Here is a 21,753-nt window from a genome sequence, read left to right as displayed (position 1 = left end):
CCTAAATTTCAGGTTCTTAAAACTTTAAAGAACACAAAGCTCTATTTGGTACGTATAGCTGTTTATAGATTTAAACAAGAAAAAACACGGTGGAGATAAGAAGAGGAGTTGGTATAGCTCAGCATGCCCAGCAAGAACAGGTGTCTAAACTAGTTCCTCCCCTGGACAACTACCCTATTTTCAGAGCAAATCCAATACATGTAGTCTGCCTGTACACATGCATGGGGGGGGAGGGGGGGAAAAAATCAAACACCAGGTTGAGGAGGCAGACACACACACACAGTTTTTCTACTATTATAAAGGAAACACTGCAGATTTACATCTGACAATTTTAGGCAGCTCAAAACAGAATCACCTTCCCCTTGTCACTGGAGTACCCTTTTTCCCCCAGAAACGCATAAATGCAGGGAAGGAGGAGATTTTAATGGCTTTTACCAACCTCCTTTTTTAACCTGCTACTTAAGTGTATATCATGAAGTCTGTAAGAAATGCAAAACTCTAGAACTCTTGGTTCAGAGATTATACCTTTTATTACACCAACTAAGAAATCGCAAAAAAAATAAAAATAAAAATCTTTTTCTGCAAGCTTTTAGGCGCACACACCCTTCCTCAAGCTCAGGTAAAATTAAAGATGGTAAAAAGTCCCCATAGGTAGAAAATAAAGGTATCATCTCTGAACCTATGGGGTTTTGCATTTCTTTTTGTCTTAGCCCAACACAGCTACCAAATACATCCCATCTTGAAGTCTGATACTCAAAATCTGTGCATAGTATTTTTAGAACTAGGTACAAACCACCCAACCACAAGCTTAAAATAATATTAAAATCCTTGTTTTCTAACAGGTATAACAAGCCTGACCATCTGAACTGACAGCAGGAGCGTCAAAACTGCAGGGCATTCAGAATTCAAGTTTCCATTTAAACATCTTTCTAGACCTTACAGCTGCAGATGAACAGAGCTCATGTTTGGAAGGTTAACGGATGCGGCAATGTCTGCAGACAGCCTAAAATAATGCCTCAGCTGTGAGCATTCCTGTCCCCCTCTTTCCCCCCATTAATATGAATAACATTTATTTATACCAGACTAACAACTTGATAAGTCCAATGATGATTCAATGTCAACATTAATTTTGGAGGATGAAATGGAGATGTGAGAAACTGAGAATTACTAGGCAGAAATACACAAGAGAAGGCAATACTCAATTACAGGAAAGAGAGATAGAGGATAAGGAAGAAAGAGAACAAGGGAGAAACAACAATGGGCTTAACAGGAAACGCACATTTTCCTCACTGCATCTTTTGTTACCCAATAAGGAACTGAACAAATACAGTGTTTGGTTACCCAGCAATACCGGATGATCCCCTGTCAATCTCTATACAGGTCTTCTATTGACATCAGCAAACATCCCAATGTCTTATTGAAAGAGTGCAGTTCCTGAACTTATACCTTGATCTGTGACTATAAAACAGCACTTCTCCCCCAGATGTGCAATACCCCTGACCTAGAAAATGTTACTGACTTCACTCACTCACTGTGAAACAGGGTGCCATGAACCAACCAAAAAGCAAAGAGGTAAGCTTAAGATCATCAGATTTTTAGAGGTTTTGCTTCTTTGGCTTCCCACTACATAAACATCCCTGTGCAAACACAGCCAAAGGCTCCTTTCCATCCAGGTTCAATGTCATTTGAGTGTGTTTAGTCCCTTTGGAAAGGTGGGAATAAATAATACATGGACACTGATAAAGCACCTCAGTATTCGAGGACAGATGCAGAATTCATAGATTCATAGATGTTAGGGGCTGGAAGAGACCTCTTGAGATCATCAGGTCCAGCCCCCGCCCTGTGCTTGGACAGGAAAGACAGCTGGGGACAAATGACCCCAGCAAGGTGTGCATCCAGACATTTTTTGAAGATATCCAGAGTAGGTGATTGTACCACCTCTGGGGGGAGTCTGTTTCAGACCCACAGATTCATAGATGCTAGGGCCAAAAGGGACCACAACAGATCATCAAGTCCAACCCTCTGCTTGGGCAGGAAAGAGAGCTGGGGTTAGATGACCCCAGCCAGATGCCTACCCAGCCTTCTCTTAAAGACCCCCAAGGTAGGGGAGAGCACCACCTCCCTTGGAAGCCTGTTCCAAATTCTGGCCACCCTGAACGCTCGAGTTGTAAAGAAGTTTTTCCTTATGTCTAATCTAAAGCAGTCTTCTAGCAATTTATGACCATAAGTCCTAGTCTTCCCCTGGGGAGCCCTGGTGAACAGATGTTCTTCCAGTCCCTGATATGCGCCCCTTATATATTTATAGGCAGCCACCAAGTCCCTTCTGAGTCTTCTCTTCTACAGGCTGAACAGACACATGTGTCTCAGCCTATCGTATGGCCTGCTCTCCATACCTCTAACCATACGTGTAGCCCTCCTTTGGACCCTCTCCGCATCCTTCCTGAAGTGTGGTGCCCAGAGCTGGATGCAGTACTCCAGCTGTGGTTTCACCAAGGCCAAGCAGAGCGAGAGGATGACATCCTTAGTTTTGCTTGAGATGCATCAGTAGATGCATGCCAGTTTTTTGTTCACTCTGCCAGCTATAGCATTGCACTGGTGGCCCATGTTCCTTCTGTGGTCCATCAAGACCCCCAAGTTTCTTTTGGTCAGGGTGCTAGTAAGCATAGCAGTACCGAGCCTGTAAGCATGTTTTCCCAGGTGGAGCCTATTTTGCGTGGGGACACTTCCAAAGAGCTTAGTGCATAAAGACAAAAGACAGCTGGACACAGACAGTGAATTCAAAGAAATGGTAAGACAACCATTAGCATGATGAGCAGTGGTCCTAGCAGCAGCAACCCAATTCTTATGTGTGGCTATGCTGAACCCAAAAACACCACATTTTCCAAACTTTGTAGTACCACCTCTCACTCACATAATATGCTTCTAACTGCTATCTGTAGTTGAGCAGTTCTCAGCACCAGTCATTTGACTTGAAGCACCACTTGGAACATACCTGGTCTTAGTTTTCATTCATTTCTTAACTGTTGCAACATAAAACAATTCTTCTGTTGCAAAGAACTGAGAGAGAGACCACAACTGGGCAGGATGTTTTTAACGCAATGAATTCCTACTCAAAGTCTGCCGGTTTATATTGTAAACCTAACAGTGTTAACATTGTGTGGTACCCTTGAAAGGATCTCACCGTACACCAAGGCTCCACAACACCGTGGTTGAGAAATCACTGCTGTACTCATTCCCTGCCTCCTTCCCACACCTTCACTTCAGTGCTAAGTAATAAAGCAGAGGGCATAAAAACTCAAAATGTGGAAAGTCTCATTACGCTAACCTTGCTTTGATATTTAGGACTTCCTTTAAAACTTTCTTCAAAAAGTTAAAATGTACCCAGATAACCGCGCTTGAAGATTACAGTACATTATGTTGAAGACCGCTAAAATAATGGAGCTTTGAGCAAACTACCAGTTTCATTTTAACTCTGTATCTCCTAATGAGTACAAGCATCAGCTGTAACCACCAAAGTTGCATTACTTCCTCCCAACATAGATTAAAGAAATGTGCTAAAAAGAATACAATCCTGTACACTGTGCAATGCTGCAGCTCTGGAATGATCAAGGCTACAATTTAGTTTTCAGTGTTGTTTAGCTCCTGCTCGCCAAAAATCATGTTGCTTTGTCTCCGTAAGAGAAATTCCAAAATTTTTCAAGGCCACTCAAGAGGATTACTTATATTTTTGCTTAATTTAATAATTTTAAGTGCTAAAGCAAGGTACTTTTCCTCCAGAACCCATTTCTTTTTTTTCCATAATCCAATCTAGGTTGCATTTTACTCAAACCTAGTCAGATTCCTGCAGACCAACACCATAGGTGTTTCAGCTGAAATTTAGCCTTGAATCTTTAAGACTGCAGAGACTGACTGGAGCTGGTCCATTTGCAGCAAATTTTAGGGAACAAAAGTGTATACTAAAATGAAAGCTACCTTTCAAAGCTGAACAGAAATCAAAATAATGTTCTCTACAGAGGAGTTGCCACAGGGCCGTTTAAAAAAAAATGTACATTACAACAGATATTTTACCCCTTCCAATGGGTCATTCACAGCTTACTTCAAATAAGTCATGAAGCTTTTGAAGATAAGGTCCTTGGTCTATTCAGGGAGGTTATGATGACTTAGGGATTCTTGCAGGAGGGCCATTTGGATTATTTTTAGCATCTCAAGGCTGGGTAATGAAATTCATACACATACACCTCACCTCACACAAGTTTAACTCCAGTTGGGACAGTGATTGGAACAAAATGCTCTGTAGTCCATTGCTAAAAATAAAAGTATGCTAAATTATAGCCATACAGCTACCAGTCATTACATGCTCTCTGTCAAGTAACAAAGTCCTTATTCAATTTAAATAGAAAGGGTAAATAAACCACAGCTTTGTACAGTGAACAATAAATCAAACTAGAGGTACACATCACTGCATCCTTATTTACACACTGAAAGAGATGCTTCAAATAGATGTAAAACCAGTTTGGTTCCATTATTTCACACATGAGATGAACAGATATAATATACTCAAGGCTCACCGTTTGCAATATGGCTATTAAAGTCAGAGTCCTGAAAATAATAATAAAATACCCATTATTCACTCAACACTGCATTTGGTATGTTTGACTGTTTGAGGTCTGCTGAGAACCTTGGATATTTCACCACAGCAATATGAATTAAAAGAATACTAGGCAACAAAGTATTTGGGGGTTATTTTCTTAGTATAGTTTTGTCCAATAAATTAGCAGCCCTGTGAGCATTACCCACTGTACTTAGAAGTGATTTGGGAGTTACCAACTCCCTGTTGCACCACACAGATGATATCAGTGAACTGGAGTGACCCACCATTGCTCCAGAACCTGTGAGATCCAGTCACAATACCACAAGCTGTCCCACAAAGTTGGGATTGTAATAAAACAAACACTTATGGGTACTACGCCACAGCCAATACCAGAAGAGGCACACTGATGGTAGAGCAGTGGTTCTCAATGTTTTCTGGACCAGGAGCAGGAGCCATCTGTAAACATTAATGGCCAGTCCCAACCCAGTGTCCCTCACTCCCGACCCACGGCCCCCACCTGGGGCACAATGGGGCATGGGGGGGCACCCAAGCAGCCCCTTGCAAGCTGGAAAAGGCCACAGTTTTCCACATTTTTTTCCTTTCAAGGAGAATTCATTTATAAAGTTTGCTTGCAACCCCTCCGTATATTCTTGTGACCTGCATTTGGGTCATGACCCACAGGTTGAGAAATGCTGTGCTAGAGCAATGGGGGGATTTTAGACAGTCATTAGCCTGGGAAGACCAAGAAAATATAGCTGGAAATCTAAGTTTGCAGTGACCCATCTTCAAGGAATTACTCAGCTGTTTTGAATGTTAACACAATGCAGGATGCAGAACAGTACTTACACAAGTAAGTATAAAACTTAGCTCTTCCAAGACTTTAAGATCCATGCCCCCGACACACACACACACACACGGCCTGTTTAGAAATGCCCTTGAACGATCCTCCCCCACCCCCTATCTACACTTCCCTGCTTTCATTTCTAGCATCCATACAGTAAACAAACATTCCCTAGAAATGACTAGGGAAGCAGTATGTTTTCTGACATCTTTTTTACAATTTGGCAAATCGAGAAAAAAAACATGTGAAAAACTGGTTTGCTGCAATCTACCAGACACTGTTCCACAGATGGCAGTTTATGACTGTCTAATCACGGTGCTATCAAAGATGCTCAAATGCCACACAGCATTTAGACATTTAATTTCCAGACAGCTAGTCAGTTCAGTGTGAGAAAGTATGCTCTCAAAACAATGCCCTATGCACTGCAAGAGAAATCGGATCCTTAGCAGAAGGTTCAGAAGTACTCAAGTGCCCAAGAACCCAAATCCCATGAACTAACTCGCAGTGGGACTTCAGCACCTCTGGTATCTTAAGCAGGAGTTTCAAGAACAAACATGGCCATAACCTAAAAAGGGGGTAGAGATTCTGAGTCTACATCAGAGGAGTAATGACAATTTTCTAAAGCATGGCTACAGCAAAAGCAGCTGCCTCAACATCACCAAATTCTTGAATGGATTATTAACAAGCAAATACAAAAGCCATCACCCATGTCTCTCAGATGTGAGAAGTGAACTATACTTACTTTCACAAATTCAGACAAATGCATGCCAAATAAAGGTAGCTATGGGCACTCTGAAATATGTTCATATTTGAACAATGCCCCTTTCCTTCAGCTCCATGGTAGAAAGAGGTCAGAGTGAACGCTCAGGCCAGAAACATAACTAAGATTTCCCAGATAGAACAACTAAACTGAGGCCCGCAGAGTTAAGCCCTATATCTAGCTATTTTGTAGTCTTGCAGAGTCTGACAAGCCTGCAAAGACTGAAAAAGCTGCAGTGAAGAGCAAATACAAGCATGTGAGAAACAGTACATTTAAGACTACATTTGAGCTTTGATTAGGAGTTGCACTGGTCTGACCAGGACTGCACTAAACAGCTCCTAACTGTTATTTTTATGTCTACTAATATTGATATTTCAGGGTTGTGTGACCGATCCTCTGTGCTCTCTGACCCAAGATGAGCAGCTGTGGTAACAGTCAAGTGTTCAAGTTAAGCCTATCAAAGGGCATCACAACTCCAAACACCAGTCCCATCTGAAAGATGAGACTCCTATTACATGCGGTATGCATCTGTACACACTGTGCCAGTAGGTACTTAAAGGTGGAGGTTTAAAATCCTCTTGAATTGGTACAGCATCACCAGGCTAAGCTCCTGACCCCCAGTACATCTACAGAAAAACCAGGGGGGGGAAAAAAAAGAGCACATGGCAGCATTTGTTCAAAGGGAAAGAATTTGGGGGATAAGATCTGGTCAAGAGCATAGCAAGATGTGGGAAGAGAAGGTCTTAGGAAACGCACTTTCCTCTTAAGGCAGGAAACAAAAGTTTGTCTGTCTACGGGAGGGAGGGTGGGAAGGGGACTGCCTCCACAGAAAGAGCTCATGAGCATGTGCCAGGGACAGACCCCGGGGGAGCTTGCTCACCACAAAGTGAGGCTGGATGGAGCACACTGGAAGTTAAACCCCACCCCCACCTGCCAAAATTCTCCAAAGGTAGCACAGACAGCATCCGGGGATATCATCGCTCCAGCCATTTCACACACGCTAGTGGGCAGGGATTACATGCAGGAGGAATCCCAGCAGGGTCCCGAGGTCCCTGGCACAGACGGGGAAGGAGTCAGGCTGCCGGGGCAGCATTCATGGCTGGAAAAAGGAAAGGGCTTCCTCAGGCTTAGTCACAGAGGGTGGAGCACGGCTTGCGCTGAGAAACGCAAAGGATTCGGTGTCACGTCAGCCATCAACGGCAGTGGGAATTGAGGTTGTGCTGGGCATGCCCCAGGCAACCCAGCTTCCGATAAGTAATAATCACCCCCTAAGGCCCAAAACGAGGAGACAGGGGCAGGAGGATCCTCTGCACCTCCTAGTCCACGCCTTTACGAGGGGACGTGGTAAGAGGCAGCCATTCTCCCAGGGAAGGGACCCTGCAGCAGGGCAGGGAGAGGAACTGGGTGTCAAAGGGGGAACACCCAGAGGCGTGGAGACGCCGGGTCCAGCCAGCATGGAGCGGTCCCCAGGGCAGGGGGATCCAGGCTCCTGGGGGAGGTGGGGCTGAGGGACAGGATGAAGGGTGGGGGGAGCAGATGGAGGACACAGCATGATGAGGGGGTCCAGCTGAGGAGTGGGGGAGGGGCAGCATGAGGAGGACAGTCAGACCCCAATGGGGGGGGCTCTAGCTGAGGGACGCGCAGCACAGTGGAGCACACTGGGGGGGGGGCGCTGGGGCAGCGTGATGCAGGGGCTGCTGGGAGTTAGATCATGGTGGGGGCATCATTTCCTAGCGTGAGGGCAGACTGAGGGGCAGCGTCCGAGGGGGCACAGCATGGCGCAGGGAGGGGGGGGGGTGGCACCATGGTATATAGAAGTGGACCAAACCTGCGGGGGGGTCATGTCCCAGTGGGGGGGGGCCCACACCCTAATGTGGGGGGAGGGGGCAGGAGTCAGGCTGTGGAGGGAGGAGTCATCTCGGGGGGGGGGGGGGGGTCAAGAACTGTAGGAGGCAACAGGAGGGGCTCAGACCTGGTCCTGTCCCAGTGGGGGATGGTCACACTGAGGGGTGGGGAGGGGGTCAGGGAAGCTGAGAGGGGGTCATTTTCCGGTGGGGGAGGGGTGCTGAGGAAGGGAACAGCAAGGGGGGGGTCAGCGAGGCTGAAGGGGGTCATTTTCGGCGGGGGGGGGGGGGGCGCTCACCCACCGATGGTGGAGATGAAGGTGGTGTTGAAGGCGTCGTCGGAGAAGCGGAAGAGCACGCAGGTCTTGCCCACGCCCGAGTCGCCGATGAGCAGCAGCTTGAAGAGCAGGTCGTACGTTTTCTTCGCCATGGGGGCCCCCGCCCGCCCGCCCGGCCCGGCCCGGCCCGGCCCGGCCCCGCGCTCCCCGGGCCTCGCAGCGCCCGCCTGCGCCTGGGGGGGGCGGCACAAAATGGCGGCCCCGGCGGAACGGCCTGGCTCGCTCGCTCGCTCCCGGCCCGGCCCGGCCCCGGCTCCGGCGCGCTGCTCAGGCGCTCGCCGCCGCCGGCCGCATCCCCCGCCTCGGCCCGGCCCGGCCTCGCCTCGCTCCGCGGACGCGCCTCAGACGGCTCCTCACAGCCGTTGCGCGCGCAGCCGCCAGCCGACGTCGGGGGGGGGTGACGCGTTGACGTTGCGAGGAGGCTACGCCTGGACGCTCGTCCCGCCGGGGCGGGGCTTCTGGGAGGAGGCGGGGGGAGGGGGAGGTGAGGAAGTCCCGCCCCCTTGCCGGGGCCGGAGCCAACGGATTGGTTCAAGCTGGGAGAGGGGGTGATGTCACTGCGGGACCGCGCGCAGACGCAGAGGGGAGGCGGCCGCGGCGGCGCCCTCTAGGGACTGTCTGCGGACCACGTGCCGCACAGGTGGGTGCGCGCGCATGTGGGTGCTCAGGGAGGCATCCCTGTGCTACCCCTTTCCCCCAGGTCCTAGTGCCCCTCTCGCCCAGTGCCTAGTGCATGCAGGCAATGCCCGCACGTGGGGGCCCGGGGGAACCCTGCCCCTGCTGCCCTTTACCCCCCAGGTCCTAGTGCCCCTGTTCCCCCAGGTCCTAGTGCCCGTTACGCCCTTATGTACGGGGCAAGCAGGGGCATTGCAGGCGTTTCCTGCAGGGGACTGGACTAGATGTGACCTCCTGAGGTCTTTTCCAACCTGAATTTTTTATGACTCTGACACGCAGGTCTTGAAAAACAGGTGTTTTAAAGGAAATGTGGCTGAAGCACCGCCGGTTGATAAGTGCCAAGAAGGAAATAAAAGTGACACTGTGTCAAAACATAGAGTAATGGGCAATGAGGGTTGGACCGGACCTCAGGAGGTCACATCTAGTCCAAAGCAGGACCAGCCCTAGCTTCATCGTACCCAAGGCTTAAAAGCGCCCAAGGACGGAGACTCCCCCACCTCCAGGGAGCCCGTTCCAGTGCTTCACCGCCCCCCTAGCGAGAACGTTTTTCCCAATATTCAACTTAAACCTTCCTTGCTGCAACTTGAGAAGTGCTACGTGAGGGTTATCAGGTCTCTTCACGTCGGTCAGGGGTGTCCCCACAATCCAGCCCCCGGTGCTGCCCCATTGACTCGCGCGCTGTGCCGTCCGGCCCTGTGGCACTCGCTGGGGCTGGGTCGCAAGTCCCACGCGCTGGACCGGGCGCGCAGGCTGGGGGTCCGTGGCCTTGATCTGGCCTGTGGACTGCCCTGCACCAGCCATGCAGCCGGCGAGGCCACGTGACTTTGACACCGCTGACGGACGTATATGAAATGGTTGGAAATGTGCAGAGGATGTTGTTCCGTGATACCGAGCAGCACGAGGGTGGATGTGCTAAAACGAATCCACAGGAACCAGCTGAGAAGTGTACGAGCAGAGCCCAAGGTGGCCTGTTCTGTCCAAATTTGAGAACTGCTACTGAAGTGTGAAGTCTACTGAGCCTCCACTGAAAACACGTGAGATGCCTGGTCCAAGGCGGGTACGGCTATATTCAGAGTAAATGGGGAAGATTACCTGTTATTAACTGACAGTTGCTCAAGTGCGGCTGAATCCAAGCTGTTGCACAACACAGTGAGTGATGATAAAACGGCAGAGTGTAAAATACAGTTTGCTCCCTGTGGTATTCCACATGGTTTAATAAAAGATAATTGCTCACTGCTCCTAGCATTGCCAAGTCTAAACATAAAAAACCATGAGTCATACCCCACCCCCACCTCCAAATTCATGATATTGCCTTGAAATGGTGAGGTCCTTCTTAAAAACACACACACACATATTGCTTGTACCTGTACTATGATTTCTGAATTTTTATACCCTGGGTCACATTTCTAGACTTTTTCCCCACAACCAGGAGAGCTAGAAACTCACTGACTTACAAACATGGAAGCTGGATTTCTCCTGCTGTCTGTTATCTGCAGGAGCTGGACCTTGACATTCGCGCACACAGTGTGAGAGTTGGAAACTGAAGGAGCGGTTCATTTTAGAGCCTCTCTTTGCTATCTCAATGTAACCACATCCTGCAAGTCCTCGGCCTGCACAATCAAATGAATTAGCAGAAAACTCAGTACAAATTCCAAAAAATGTAACAGAGAAAATGGCAGATGCCAGGGATCTGTGTGTAGCTTGTTGAGTATATCTCAATACAGCTCAAAATAATGTTTCAAAATGGTAACCTGAAGAAGAGTACTTTGTGCACCAAAGCTTGTCTAAAACCTCTCCCAGCCATGCAATCGATCCAATCAAAGCTATAACCCCCCAAAATATCGCTGCCTCTCAGATATCAGAATCAGCAGAAAATGATCAGTCCCAGTGCTGGCATTTAACAAGCTGCTCAGGCCAAAGACTATTATCCTGAGTTCAATAAAATATACCTACCAGCAACATAAAATGGAAGAACTCTTGTGAAAAGAGTGGCACGTGCTTCCCCCCTTGCAAGTGAGATGGAGAAAGTTGGACATTAGTCAGAAAATGCCCTCTGCCCCAAGGCTGCACTGCTGCAGTATGAGCCTAGGTGAGTGTGGGGCCTACAGGAGATCTCTAATGCAGACCAAGGGGAATTCTTTGGAAAGACATTCCTGCCCTGACAGATGTAACGCTTGCCCAGCTGGTCCCTGGCAGGGAACCCAGTCTCCGAGCGGTGCATCCACCTCAGCTGTCAAATAGGCCTCTCCAGAGGAAACTGCTTTGTAATCAAGAAGCAAGTCAAAATAACCCAGGGTTCAGGGGCAGGAGCTGTCAGCAGAGGTCCAGTAACATGCTGAGGAGTGTTCTCACGCGGTAGGGCGGGACGTGGGTAGGTGACGCTGGGCTCCATCCCGACTGTCGCTTTGACTCTCTCCGCGGACAGGCACGGGCTGCGGCTGTTCTCCGATGAGACTGTATTTCATTTCGTTTGATTATTTTTTTCTTGCAGAGGAGATGTAACGGTAGCCACTGGAGGCAGCGGATATTTGACTCCAGTCGTGCAGTGGAGCTATAACCTCCTGGACCCTGGTCAGGAACCTGGAACAAGGAAATAAATCACAGCTGTCGTGTCACCCCTGCAGCTGCTGCATCACCTGAGTGTTCCCCCCTTTCCTCCCATCCGCTGCCCCCGAAGACTCGGTGTCCTGCTCAAGCACTATATCCTCCTGCCCTGTCCGGTTGCTGTACCCGTATGGCCAGGTCAAGCCACCCACAGGCCGATTTTACCCTGTTAGCATCACTTTCATTCCCAGCTGTCACTCCAGTCTACCATAAAATCTGATGGCAGTTCCCCACCCCACCAAGTTACTTCTAGTTCCTTGCTCCAAAATGCAGCTTTCTGACTCTCCAGTGGAAGGAAGACCCCTCTACATAGTCTGTGCATTGTCTGAACAGCAAAGGCAAGGAAATGAGTACCAGTCCTTCCACTTGCTCACTGCATTTCTTAACACAGCTGCCCCAGAGTGCAGGTCACGTGAGACTAGCATGGTGCAATATCCTTGTCACTCTCTTATACCATGCTAAGCAGGACAGCAGATACATGGGGAGATTGCACAAGCAGGGTTTGCAGAATACACGAGCCAATGGACGCAGCTCTAGCATCGAACGCAGCACTCAAAATGTTGTCTGCAAGGATCTTAAGTTACCCCCGGGGTTATTAGAAATGTTTTTTGAGATCCGCTTGAACGGGAGATGCGACAAATGCAAAATAGTTTTAATTCTGAATATGCTGGTATTGGTTTGCCATGCTTTTCAACCATCCAGCACCTTTATTCTGTTTCCATAGAAACCCTAAAAGTTGCCAAGTACTACCCGCATTTTACTATAGGGATATTTTACCAAGAAGGCCAGTGTCTAAATGGTGTAAGAACATATACAAGGAGCTACAGCATGATAGTCATCTAATTCTTTTAATTTGGGCCGCACTTTCTATGCATTTCATCTGGTTAGAGCAGGCCTGGACTGGTGGAAAGTCGCGAGGGAACCAGACCCAAATGGGCTTGAATTTTGACACCAATGTTGCAGCAAAGTTTGGAAACACCCAGATACTAGCTATCTTTTTGAGGCTTCTATGTATCGCCAATCACCACGGCACTTCAGCGCCGATTAAATGGTTCAATCAATGCAAAAAAAGATGTAATTGTCAAATCCGAAGCGGGAAGGCCCGGCAAAGGTCACGCAGAGTCCAGCTGGAGTTTGACAAAGAGGGTCTCAGTTTGCCCAGCACATATTTCTGCACCGTCATTTCAATCCGATTCCTGACAAGGAAGTGTCTGAAACAGATGGTTCGGCAAGGCTCTCCCAAGTGACGAGCATCTTGTTGGAGCATGTTTTAAGAGCTTTCTGTGCTCCACTTCTGCCAACTGAAAAAAAAAATCTCCGAGCTGGATGACAAGGGCAGCCTGGAAGAACACACCCGAAGGAATTCGTTCCCCAGGTCGGAGGCTTCAGGCGCGTCATCTTTCTTGATGTCTGTAGATGGATTCAGAGGGTCACACCCGCCCCCCCAGCTCCTCTCTAAGGCATCCAAATGCTCTGTCTACAGAGGAAAGTCTCTGCCACAGCGGCAGCATTGCTTATGGTAATATCAGCTCATGCTACCACAAGCTGCCTGCAAGTGGGGGAAAAAAGCTTTGCATTGTTATCATTAGTGCTTTGCAGAGCCAGTCACTGCCTTGTTTTCTAAGGTTTGCACCAAGGAGGCAGAGCGAACTAGCAATTAGAGCATGGGACTGAGAGACAGTGGTTTTCACCCTGCCGCTGCATTGCTATGTGACCTCAGGCAAGTTACAGTACAGGCTCTTTGTCTGTGGAGAAAGTGGGCTCTCACCTATCACCAACATAATGCGGGGGCTAATTTATTATTGCTTGCAAGGTGCTTTTAGATCATGGGGTAAAAGGAGCTTGCAAGCCTGTGTTTCAGTTGTTATTATTAATAGTTGCCTAAAAGTAGGGGGACTAAGCCTTTAGCCCAAGAAGCTCCAAGGTAATTAAACTAGAGATCCACCTCGTTCACTAAATAAAGCAGCTTTCATAAGTGGAGGTGGGAATTCACCTTCGCCTTTGCTCATTTAAAGCTTTTTTTAGAAAGGGGGTTCTGCCTCTTTAAATTGCATCTCGTGGGGAGAGGGTATGAAATCCCTTAATCTCTTTTAGCAGCAATGCTGATCTAGTTTCCTTCTAGACATTGCTCACATCACATCTGCACTGAAACCCAGATCCTAGATGAGAGCTGGGAATTTCCCAACTGCTTTTACAGCCTGCCTTTTATCCCCCCAAATATCGGACGAGAGAGGCAACAGGGCGCGCTCCAGCTGCTCTCCCCCCGCGCTGTCTCTTGCCGCACCGGCAAGACCGCCGGGGTCTGGAATAGAGGACAACCTGGAGGCATACCAGCAGGAAGGCGGCTGTACTGACCCACTTACTCCCACTCATGGATTGATGTGCATGGTGCGTGGGAAAGCGCCATAACATTGCTTTTCTGTCATGAAGCCTCAGCGATACCATATCGCGGGTAGGGAAGCAGCCACGCAGGGGTGTACCAAGGGCGCTCAGCAAGGAAGAACCCGAGCCAGGAATAGAGGATTTGCTTGCTGCCTCCGTACAGATAGATGTATTTAATGGGAGGGTCACGCACCTCCCCAGGCTCCTCAGTACATTGAGCATTTTTAATTCTGTGCCCCCAACTGATAATATCATTCATTGCAATCTGCCACTGAGGACTTCTACCTGCTTTGCTCTCAGCTCGGGGGTCTTGAATAATATTGCTGCCCCTGCTGCTTTGTTATTTGTACCTGACCCCCCCAAGATGTTCCCCATCTCCACCTTCTCTCAAAGCATTTATAATCCCTCTCCCCTGGTATACCACATTCCTGTAGGCAAGTTAGGTCTACCCTTACTTGGTTCAACACCGGTTCAATCTGTTCCCATCTTTTCCTTGTTAAGATACCCCTGACGTTGAGAAGAGTTGCTAAGAGATGCGTGGGCCAAAGACGGCCAAATTCATCTGTGCCACAAGCAGACTCAGCTTCCACCGGGCTCAGAAAGATCTGCACCCATTTATACCCAAATTGCTCCACTATGCCATGATGTAAATAAATAGGACGTGGTTCAATAAGGACGAGTGCCAAGTGCTATATGCCAGGAGGAACAGTCAGTGCCCAAAACCAAAATGGGGAATGAATGGCGAGGCTGCAGTTCTACTAAAAAGGACCTAGGGTTTATGGTGGAGCGAAAAGGGAATATAAGACAGTAATGTTGGTGCCAAGCAGCTACTAGCATGCCGGGGTATGCCAACATATGCCAACATCGCGTGCCAGTCAAGGGGAGTGAGACTTCTGCTTGATTCAGTTCTGGTGAGTTCTCATCTGGAGCACCGGGGTCTGGTTTGGGGCACTGCACTGCAAGGAAGATGGGGACAAATTGGAAACAGTCCAGAGGCAAACAACAAGCACAATGTAAAGGTGGAAAAAAAACCATTGGCAAATGAGGAACAGCTGGGATTATTTAGTCGGGAGAAGAGGAAACTGAAGGGGATTTGATCAGAAAAGAGGGTGGCAACTCAGAGGCTGAATGGACAGGGCTGGTGCCTAAGGGAAGCTGACCCTGCGGGGGCTGAAGCTGCTGGAGTGTGTGTGGAGCAGTGATTTAGAAGCAGAAATTTGGCAGCAAAACCAGGAGACTTGCAACAAAAAAAGATGTGGATTGGGAATTAGGAAGAACTTTTTAAGCCTGGGGGCGATTCAGCCTTGGACCGGATCCCCTAGAGAGGCAGTGTGGGCCAGTACAGACAGCAACAGCAAGTCTAGAGCCCAGAACTAGAGGCTACCCCATCCCTGGGGGAGTGGTTTAGACAAGGACGGTACCGCCGTGAGCAGGGGGTGGCCTGGACGGACTCCTCAGACCCTGCCAGCCCTTCCTTGCTGTGATCCTCTCACTTGGCGTCACACTCATTTTGCACACCCCGTGAGCATCAGTCAGTGCAAGTCACACAACCTGGCTTCCTACACCCGCCTTCCAGCCACTTTGCAGCCATGCGTCGTCAAACCACTTATCTCCCCTGTGAATTTGGCCCAGGAAGTTCATCTTTCTGTGAAGAAATGATCCCAGACACCCATGAAATGAGAACAAGTTGCGCTGTCTTTGAACCATGTCCTCAGTAGGAGGCAGGGTAGAGATGCACCTTACAGACTAACTGAATCAAGGCACTGCTCTACCGTGATCTAACCAGCTCTGTGGAGCTCCCAAATGGAAAAGACGTATGGACAACCATCTCCATCACCCTCATCTCAACCCACTTGTTTTTACTGGTTATACCTTGTCTTTCAGACTGTAAGTGCCTTGGAGGAGAAGCTGTCATTTACCGTAACCTTGTACAGCACCTTGCACAGTGCAGCCCAGACACGATGGACTCTGATGGCTACTATTTGCTGTTCACCATCAGTGTGCATAGCAGGACTTTATTTTTCAAGACCTGTTTTTTCAAATATAACGTCCTCGAGGTGGATGAAGACAGAATACTTGACAGTAGCTGCAAAAGCAGATGAAGGCTGCGGCGGAACAGAAACCTCCGGTTGTTTAGGTTTTCCTTGCCATTCGATTAAGCTTTCCTTCCCATAAAAGTATTTTGTGGTTGCTGATGTGCAAAGGCATCCCCACATTAACATGAATGCACATCCCTTCGATAGCCAGTCCTGCAGCGACGGACAAGTGGTGATGGGGTAGCTGCTAGTGATTCCTGGAAGTCCCTACTCACAGACCTACACGGAGGCTGAGATGATACGATGGTTGCTTTGCACTTGGAACTGAGACAGGAGCGCCGTTCGGTAGCTGCAGTCATGTCTGAGCAGGCCTACTGACGATCCACCCCACTCACCCTGTGCGGGGAGGGGACTAGAAAACTAGTCCTAAAGGTAGCCTGTCTCGTTTCACCTGACTGGAAAACCATGTCCAGTGAGATCACTCCATCCACAGCCCAAATCAAGTAACAGAGCTTGCAACCTGGAGCGTCCGCACACCGATGGACAGCCCTAACAGCGACCGACCGAAGCAAAGGACAACGCTTCTGGCCAGAGAATTTGCATGATTTGACATTGAAATTGCTGCACTTAGTGAGCAGACATGCAGGAGAGGGGCAGCTCAGAGCACAGTGGTGGTTACACCTTTGTTTGGAAAGCACAGGCCAAAAAAGACAGACACATCCACAGCACTGGTTTAGCTATCGAGACCAAGATGGTCACTCAGATGCCAGCGTGTCTGGTTGGCATCAACGAGCAGCTCACGGCCCCTTGTCTTCCACTGACCAACAGACAACACGCAGCAGTCATCAGTGCATACGCCCTGGCCCTGGATACAGGTGACAAAACAAAATAGTCCGTTCTAAACTTGACCGTGTCTTCTCATCTGTCCCCAAAAAACGTAAGACAATTCTTCGTGGTGATTTCAACGCTCGAGTGGGCAGGGAGTCTGGGCTATGGAAAGGAACGCTTGGAAAGGAAGGGGTGCGGAGAGTCAGTCCAAATGCAGTTCTTCTCCTGAGCAAGTGATTTGAATACGATCTCATCGTCATCAACTCATTCGGCCAAAGCTGAAATAGAAGATATCATGGGTGCACCGCATTGGAAGCACTGGCACCTGACTGACTATGTAATGCATGCCTGGGACCATCACAACACCTCTATCACCAGACCTATTTCCAGCGCAGGTGACTTCTGGACAGATCGTCGTTTGGTACGTTTTGTCCTGTCCATTCTCGTCACCCCAAAACAACGTAAACAAAAGAAGCAGCCAAGGAAGAGGTTCAAGTGCTTGAAAGATCCTGCTAAAAGTGATCGTCTGCAGCAGCACCTCAGTGAGAAACTCTCCTACCTCCATGATGATCTTGACACCGGTGATCACTGGGAGAGCCTCAAGAAAGGCACCCACGAGACACGCAAAGAGTCTCGGCTTCTCCCCAAAGAAACGTCAGGACTGGGTCGATGAAAATGCTAGGGAACTTCAGGCTCTCATTGACAGAAGAAGGAGAGCCTGCAAGGCTTGGCAGAATGGCATCAATGCCAAACAAAAGCAAGACATTTATCGCTACATTAAAACCGAGACCCTGAGGAAAAGCCGAGAGCAAAAGAACAAATGGTGGGAGGACAAAGCAAAAGATCCAAAAGTTTGCCGACAGCCATGACGCGCGTAGTTTCTTCAGCACAACCCAAGCTATCCACAGGCCAAGTACACAAGGAGCTGGCTCCTTAAGGTCCAAGGATGGAACAAAAAGTTTAAAGACAACTCCACCGTCAACACATGGTGGAAGAAACACTTCCAAGAGCCCCTGAACTGAGATTCTAGCGTTGAAGACACCACCATCAAAGCCATTCTGCAACACCCTGCTAAGGACTACCTTGCAGATCCACCAACTTATCAAGAGGCTTTGGTAGGCATTAAGCAGATGAAGAACAACAAAGCGTGTGGTTCTGATGGAAAACCAGCTGCAATTTATAAGCAAGGTGGAAAACGCTCTCCCACCAAACACACATCATTATTATGAAATTTGGGAAACATGAACAGATCCCCAATGACTTGAAAGATGCCAGAATTGTTACCATATTCAAGAAAGGCGATAGATAGGATCACAGCAGTTCACAGATCTACAGAAGTTTAGGGCTGGAAGGGACTTTGTGAGATCATCTGGTCCAGCCTCCCCTGATCTGGGCAGGAAAGTGCTGGGGTCAAATAACCCCAGTAAGGTGTGCGTCCAATTCTTCTTCTTCTTGTGTATCTACACCACATTTGACCATGTTGTTACACACACTTGTGCAGCGAAGGTGACTCCAAGGTCAACTGTATTTGTACAGTGGGATAGTGGGTCCCAGACCACGTAATGCTGAGCTAGCAGTTGGCCTCATGGTTTTTCAGATGGAAAGCACATACTTGTGTTTTCGCTGGGCTGGCGCGTAGTTCGTTTTCAACATAGTATGAGATCAGGCCAACGAGTGCCTCACTTAGGGATTTTTCAACATGGTCGAAGCCAGTTGTGGGCTGCTATGCGCAGGTCAGCTGCATAGATGAAACATTTCTGTTTCCAAATCAATTGGTTGGTCATTTGTATAGATGTTATATAGCAATGGTGCAAGCATGCTTCCTTGGGGGAGACCATTCATTTGTTACCTCCATCTGCTTTGCTTCCCATCCAGTTTAGCAAAAACAAGTCGGTTTTCAAGCAGGGTTTTTATCAGCTCTGTAAGGTGCAGATCTTTTCCCATTTCCAGGGGCTTGTGGAGGAGTCGCCGGCAGTTAACCGTAGGCAGTGGTTAGGTCATTTGGCCTCTTTCAAAGCCATCCTCAATATGTTGAGTTAGATTGAGCAGCTGGCCCGTTGTTGATTTTCCAGGATGAAAGCCGCCTGTTCGGGGATTAGGTGTTCATCCATGTATAGAGCAAGCCAGTTCAGTATCAGTCGTTCATACAGTTTGGATGTGTGGCACAGCAGAGGGATAGGTCTGAAGCTCTTGGGGTCAGCTGGATCTTTCCCTGGCTCCACGGATGATCACTGGTGACTTCAAGAGCCACAGCACGCCGTGGGGCGGCACTTCTTCTTTCATACGGCTGGTGTAGATACAGAACAGCAGCTATAGCTTTACATTTAGGTGGTTGAGCCAGACAGTTGTGCCAGGAGCAGCAGAGTGTATCGCTGTGATAACTCCTTCCTATTTGTGGGTCGGGCATTGAGTCGTTGCATGTTCTGGGTGACCGCAGTTGCACACGGGAGAGTTTTTTATTCTCCATTTGTGCACCAAGTATCCGCATCTCCCACGGTTTGTGCGGATATGGGTTAGAGCTGCCCATGAGCGTCGTGGGAGATCAAAGCCAGGGGCCTTCTGCATTGGATCTATCACAAGAAATTTATCTGGGACTTCCTGTGAACTCCATTCGGTTTTCCAAGCGTCATGAAGATTGAAGTCACATTGTGGAAGGTTAAGTAAGCGGATCCAGAAGGGCTTGTGCAACTTTAAGCGATGGCGAGGGGTATTGTTGAGGTCCTACGTTGTTGTCCTACATTGCTGAGCGGCTACACTGAGACCAATAAAGACAGTGAAGCAGCGGAAGCGTAGTCGGATGCATACCAAATGAGTTTGATTCATGGCCCAAAGCTACCTAAATCATTCAACAGATGCTGCTCTGGATATGAGCATACAACCCAGACCTTATATTCACCAGCAACACCATCGCTGGGCTAAGTAATAAAATGGTATTAGACCCCATCCCACGTTCCCAGCATCGACCAACTGGCATTGAGATCAAAGCTGCAGTAACATCTATAACAGTGCCGCTTCGCTGACATTTCACTCTTCAAAAAGCAAACTGGAAAGACAAACACCTGCTAAAAGACACGTACTCGCTAAGCTCCGGGTCATGCACGTGCACCGGAGGTCAGTTTGAATTGGCCCCAGCCTTGTGCCGGTGGTGAAGCATCCAGCAATGATTCCTGCCCAGTTGCAAGAGCAGGAGACTGGGCCCAACGTCCAAAACCTTGCCCTTAAAGCTGCCTGTTTTACTTGCCTGCCTGTCACTGGCTGAAGCTGAAACCAGAGCCCAGACACTAAAAAAGAAGCTGGTCTCTTCTCTCCAAGGACAGCCTGGAGTCAGCAGAGCCGAGGCAGCCGGCAGCCCACCTCTGCAGACTGCAGCAGGACTACATTTCCCAGCCCGGTGCGGGGGTCACACTGGGTCTGCTGGTTTGCATGCCACAGCCTGGGAGTCTGGGTTCGCTCGGTCTCTAGTAACGAACCCTATCAGCTAATCAACGCATGTCTGAAAAAATGCCCGAGTCATATCAATCAGCTTGTTACCAGCACTGAGATAACGTCATTGCTTCCAGCCGGCGTGATTAATTTTCTCCTCTTTGTTAGCAGAACGGCATTCTTTCCGTTCGCAGACGGTTGATGTCATCCTTGTAGGAAAATAATGTATCCTTGAGTGAGGGCTGCTTTTCATTTCAGGGTCCGGAGGTAGGTTCTGTAACGTGCTTTTTAGCAAAACACCAAAGACATAGAAATCTTTGTTTCTTCCTTGTTTTTTTTTTTTCAGTGTTGTTTCATCCTAAACAGAATCGTGCTGGAGAACAAGAGCCAGACAGTGGAAGTGACCACACGCTGACCAATTCGATGGTGGATTTGTATGCGCAAGACCCCGCAAAAGGCAGGCTAGGGGAGAAACCAGGAGCAATCCTGCCCCCTGAACGGGTGAAAGAACCAGACAAGGAAAAAACACTGAAGAAGAGAGCGCTGTGAGTGCCGCCACCCACTGTTAATGGTGAGCAGGAATTTTCTCCTGAGCTCTGTGCTTAGCTGTGTTTGCATTTGGTCTATTAAAATACCCTGGTTAAATGTGTCCACTCAGACTCTGGACATTGCCGTCGTGGTGCTTATGCTGAGCTGACCCAAGTTTACATCCCGAACTGAGCGTCTTCTTCCTTGGCCCGGTTCAGCCACGCACCCCGCGGCAGGCAATCGGCACCTCAGCATCCGCCTCTGCCCGCTGACTTTGAGGTCAAGGTCACCTGTGCCAGCGCCTGGCTCAACAAAGCCTTGGCTGGGACGATGCAGTTGGGACTGGTCCTGCTTGGAGCAGGGGGCTGCATCAGATGTGACCTCCTGAGCTCCCTTCCCACCCCCATTTTCTCTGATCCTATGAACGCGGCCAGGCCCTGGCGCTGCACTTTCCCAGAGCTTTGTGCATCACCCGTGTCCTGGAGAAAGCTCTGGTCCATTCCCCCTTGCTGTATCTCCCCTCAGCCCTGCAAGGCATTGCCTTGGACAGCACAAGTGCAGCCACCCCCACCTTGCCTCTTCAGGAGGGATCAGGCCACCAAAAGGTAGGGAGAGAGAGCACAGCCCGTCTGCCCGGGCGGACGGCGGCTGAAGCAGCGGGAGCCGGCTACAAGGCCTCGTGCAGAGGCTGGCACCCAGGATAACGAGCTGGGGGGAACGGTTCTGGTGCAGCCAAGCGGGCAGGGAAGCACCTGGCTCCATCTCGATCATCAACGACGGCACCGGGCCCGAGGCCGGTCCTGCTCTCGGGAAGAAACGTCACGGGGCTTTGCCCATAGAAGCCGCTTGGCTGCTACTGTCTCAGCTCTGGCAGGGGCAATATCTTCCTCGGGGAAGGGGTAA

General features: G+C 49.1%; 1 protein-coding gene and 2 long non-coding RNA genes across 4 annotated transcripts in view; 1 reads left to right on the top strand and 2 right to left on the bottom strand.

Moving 5' to 3' along the window:
* The window catches only part of RAB10 (RAB10, member RAS oncogene family), an 80,410-nt gene extending 71,649 nt beyond the window's left edge, over window positions 1-8,761 (bottom strand). Inside the window, exon 1 of the mRNA XM_059727639.1 lies at window positions 8,340-8,761. Coding sequence (XP_059583622.1) covers window positions 8,340-8,466 — 127 coding nt within the window. The 5' untranslated portion in view covers window positions 8,467-8,761. The remainder of the gene's footprint in view (window positions 1-8,339) is intronic.
* A 114-nt stretch (window positions 8,762-8,875) lies between these two features.
* On the top strand, window positions 8,876-20,971 carry LOC109285737 (uncharacterized). The gene is made up of 2 exons (XR_009462282.1): window positions 8,876-9,014; window positions 11,541-20,971. It is a non-coding gene; the product is annotated as an uncharacterized LOC109285737 (long non-coding RNA).
* The window catches only part of LOC109285738 (uncharacterized), an 86,328-nt gene continuing 74,804 nt past the window's right edge, over window positions 10,230-21,753 (bottom strand). The window contains exons 1-2 of one of the 2 annotated variants that reach the window (XR_009462285.1): window positions 20,431-20,894; window positions 10,230-11,629 (exon numbers count right to left, since the gene is read on the bottom strand). This is a non-coding gene — a long non-coding RNA (uncharacterized LOC109285738). Of the gene's footprint in view, window positions 11,630-20,430; window positions 20,895-21,753 lie in introns of those variants that run through there. The other variant, XR_009462284.1, reaches the window with a different exon arrangement.

Source organism: Alligator mississippiensis, chromosome 1, assembly GCF_030867095.1.
Source record: "Alligator mississippiensis isolate rAllMis1 chromosome 1, rAllMis1, whole genome shotgun sequence".
In the NCBI taxonomy this organism is placed as follows: Eukaryota; Metazoa; Chordata; order Crocodylia; family Alligatoridae; genus Alligator; species Alligator mississippiensis.
This window is presented reverse-complemented; position numbering and strand designations above follow the sequence as displayed.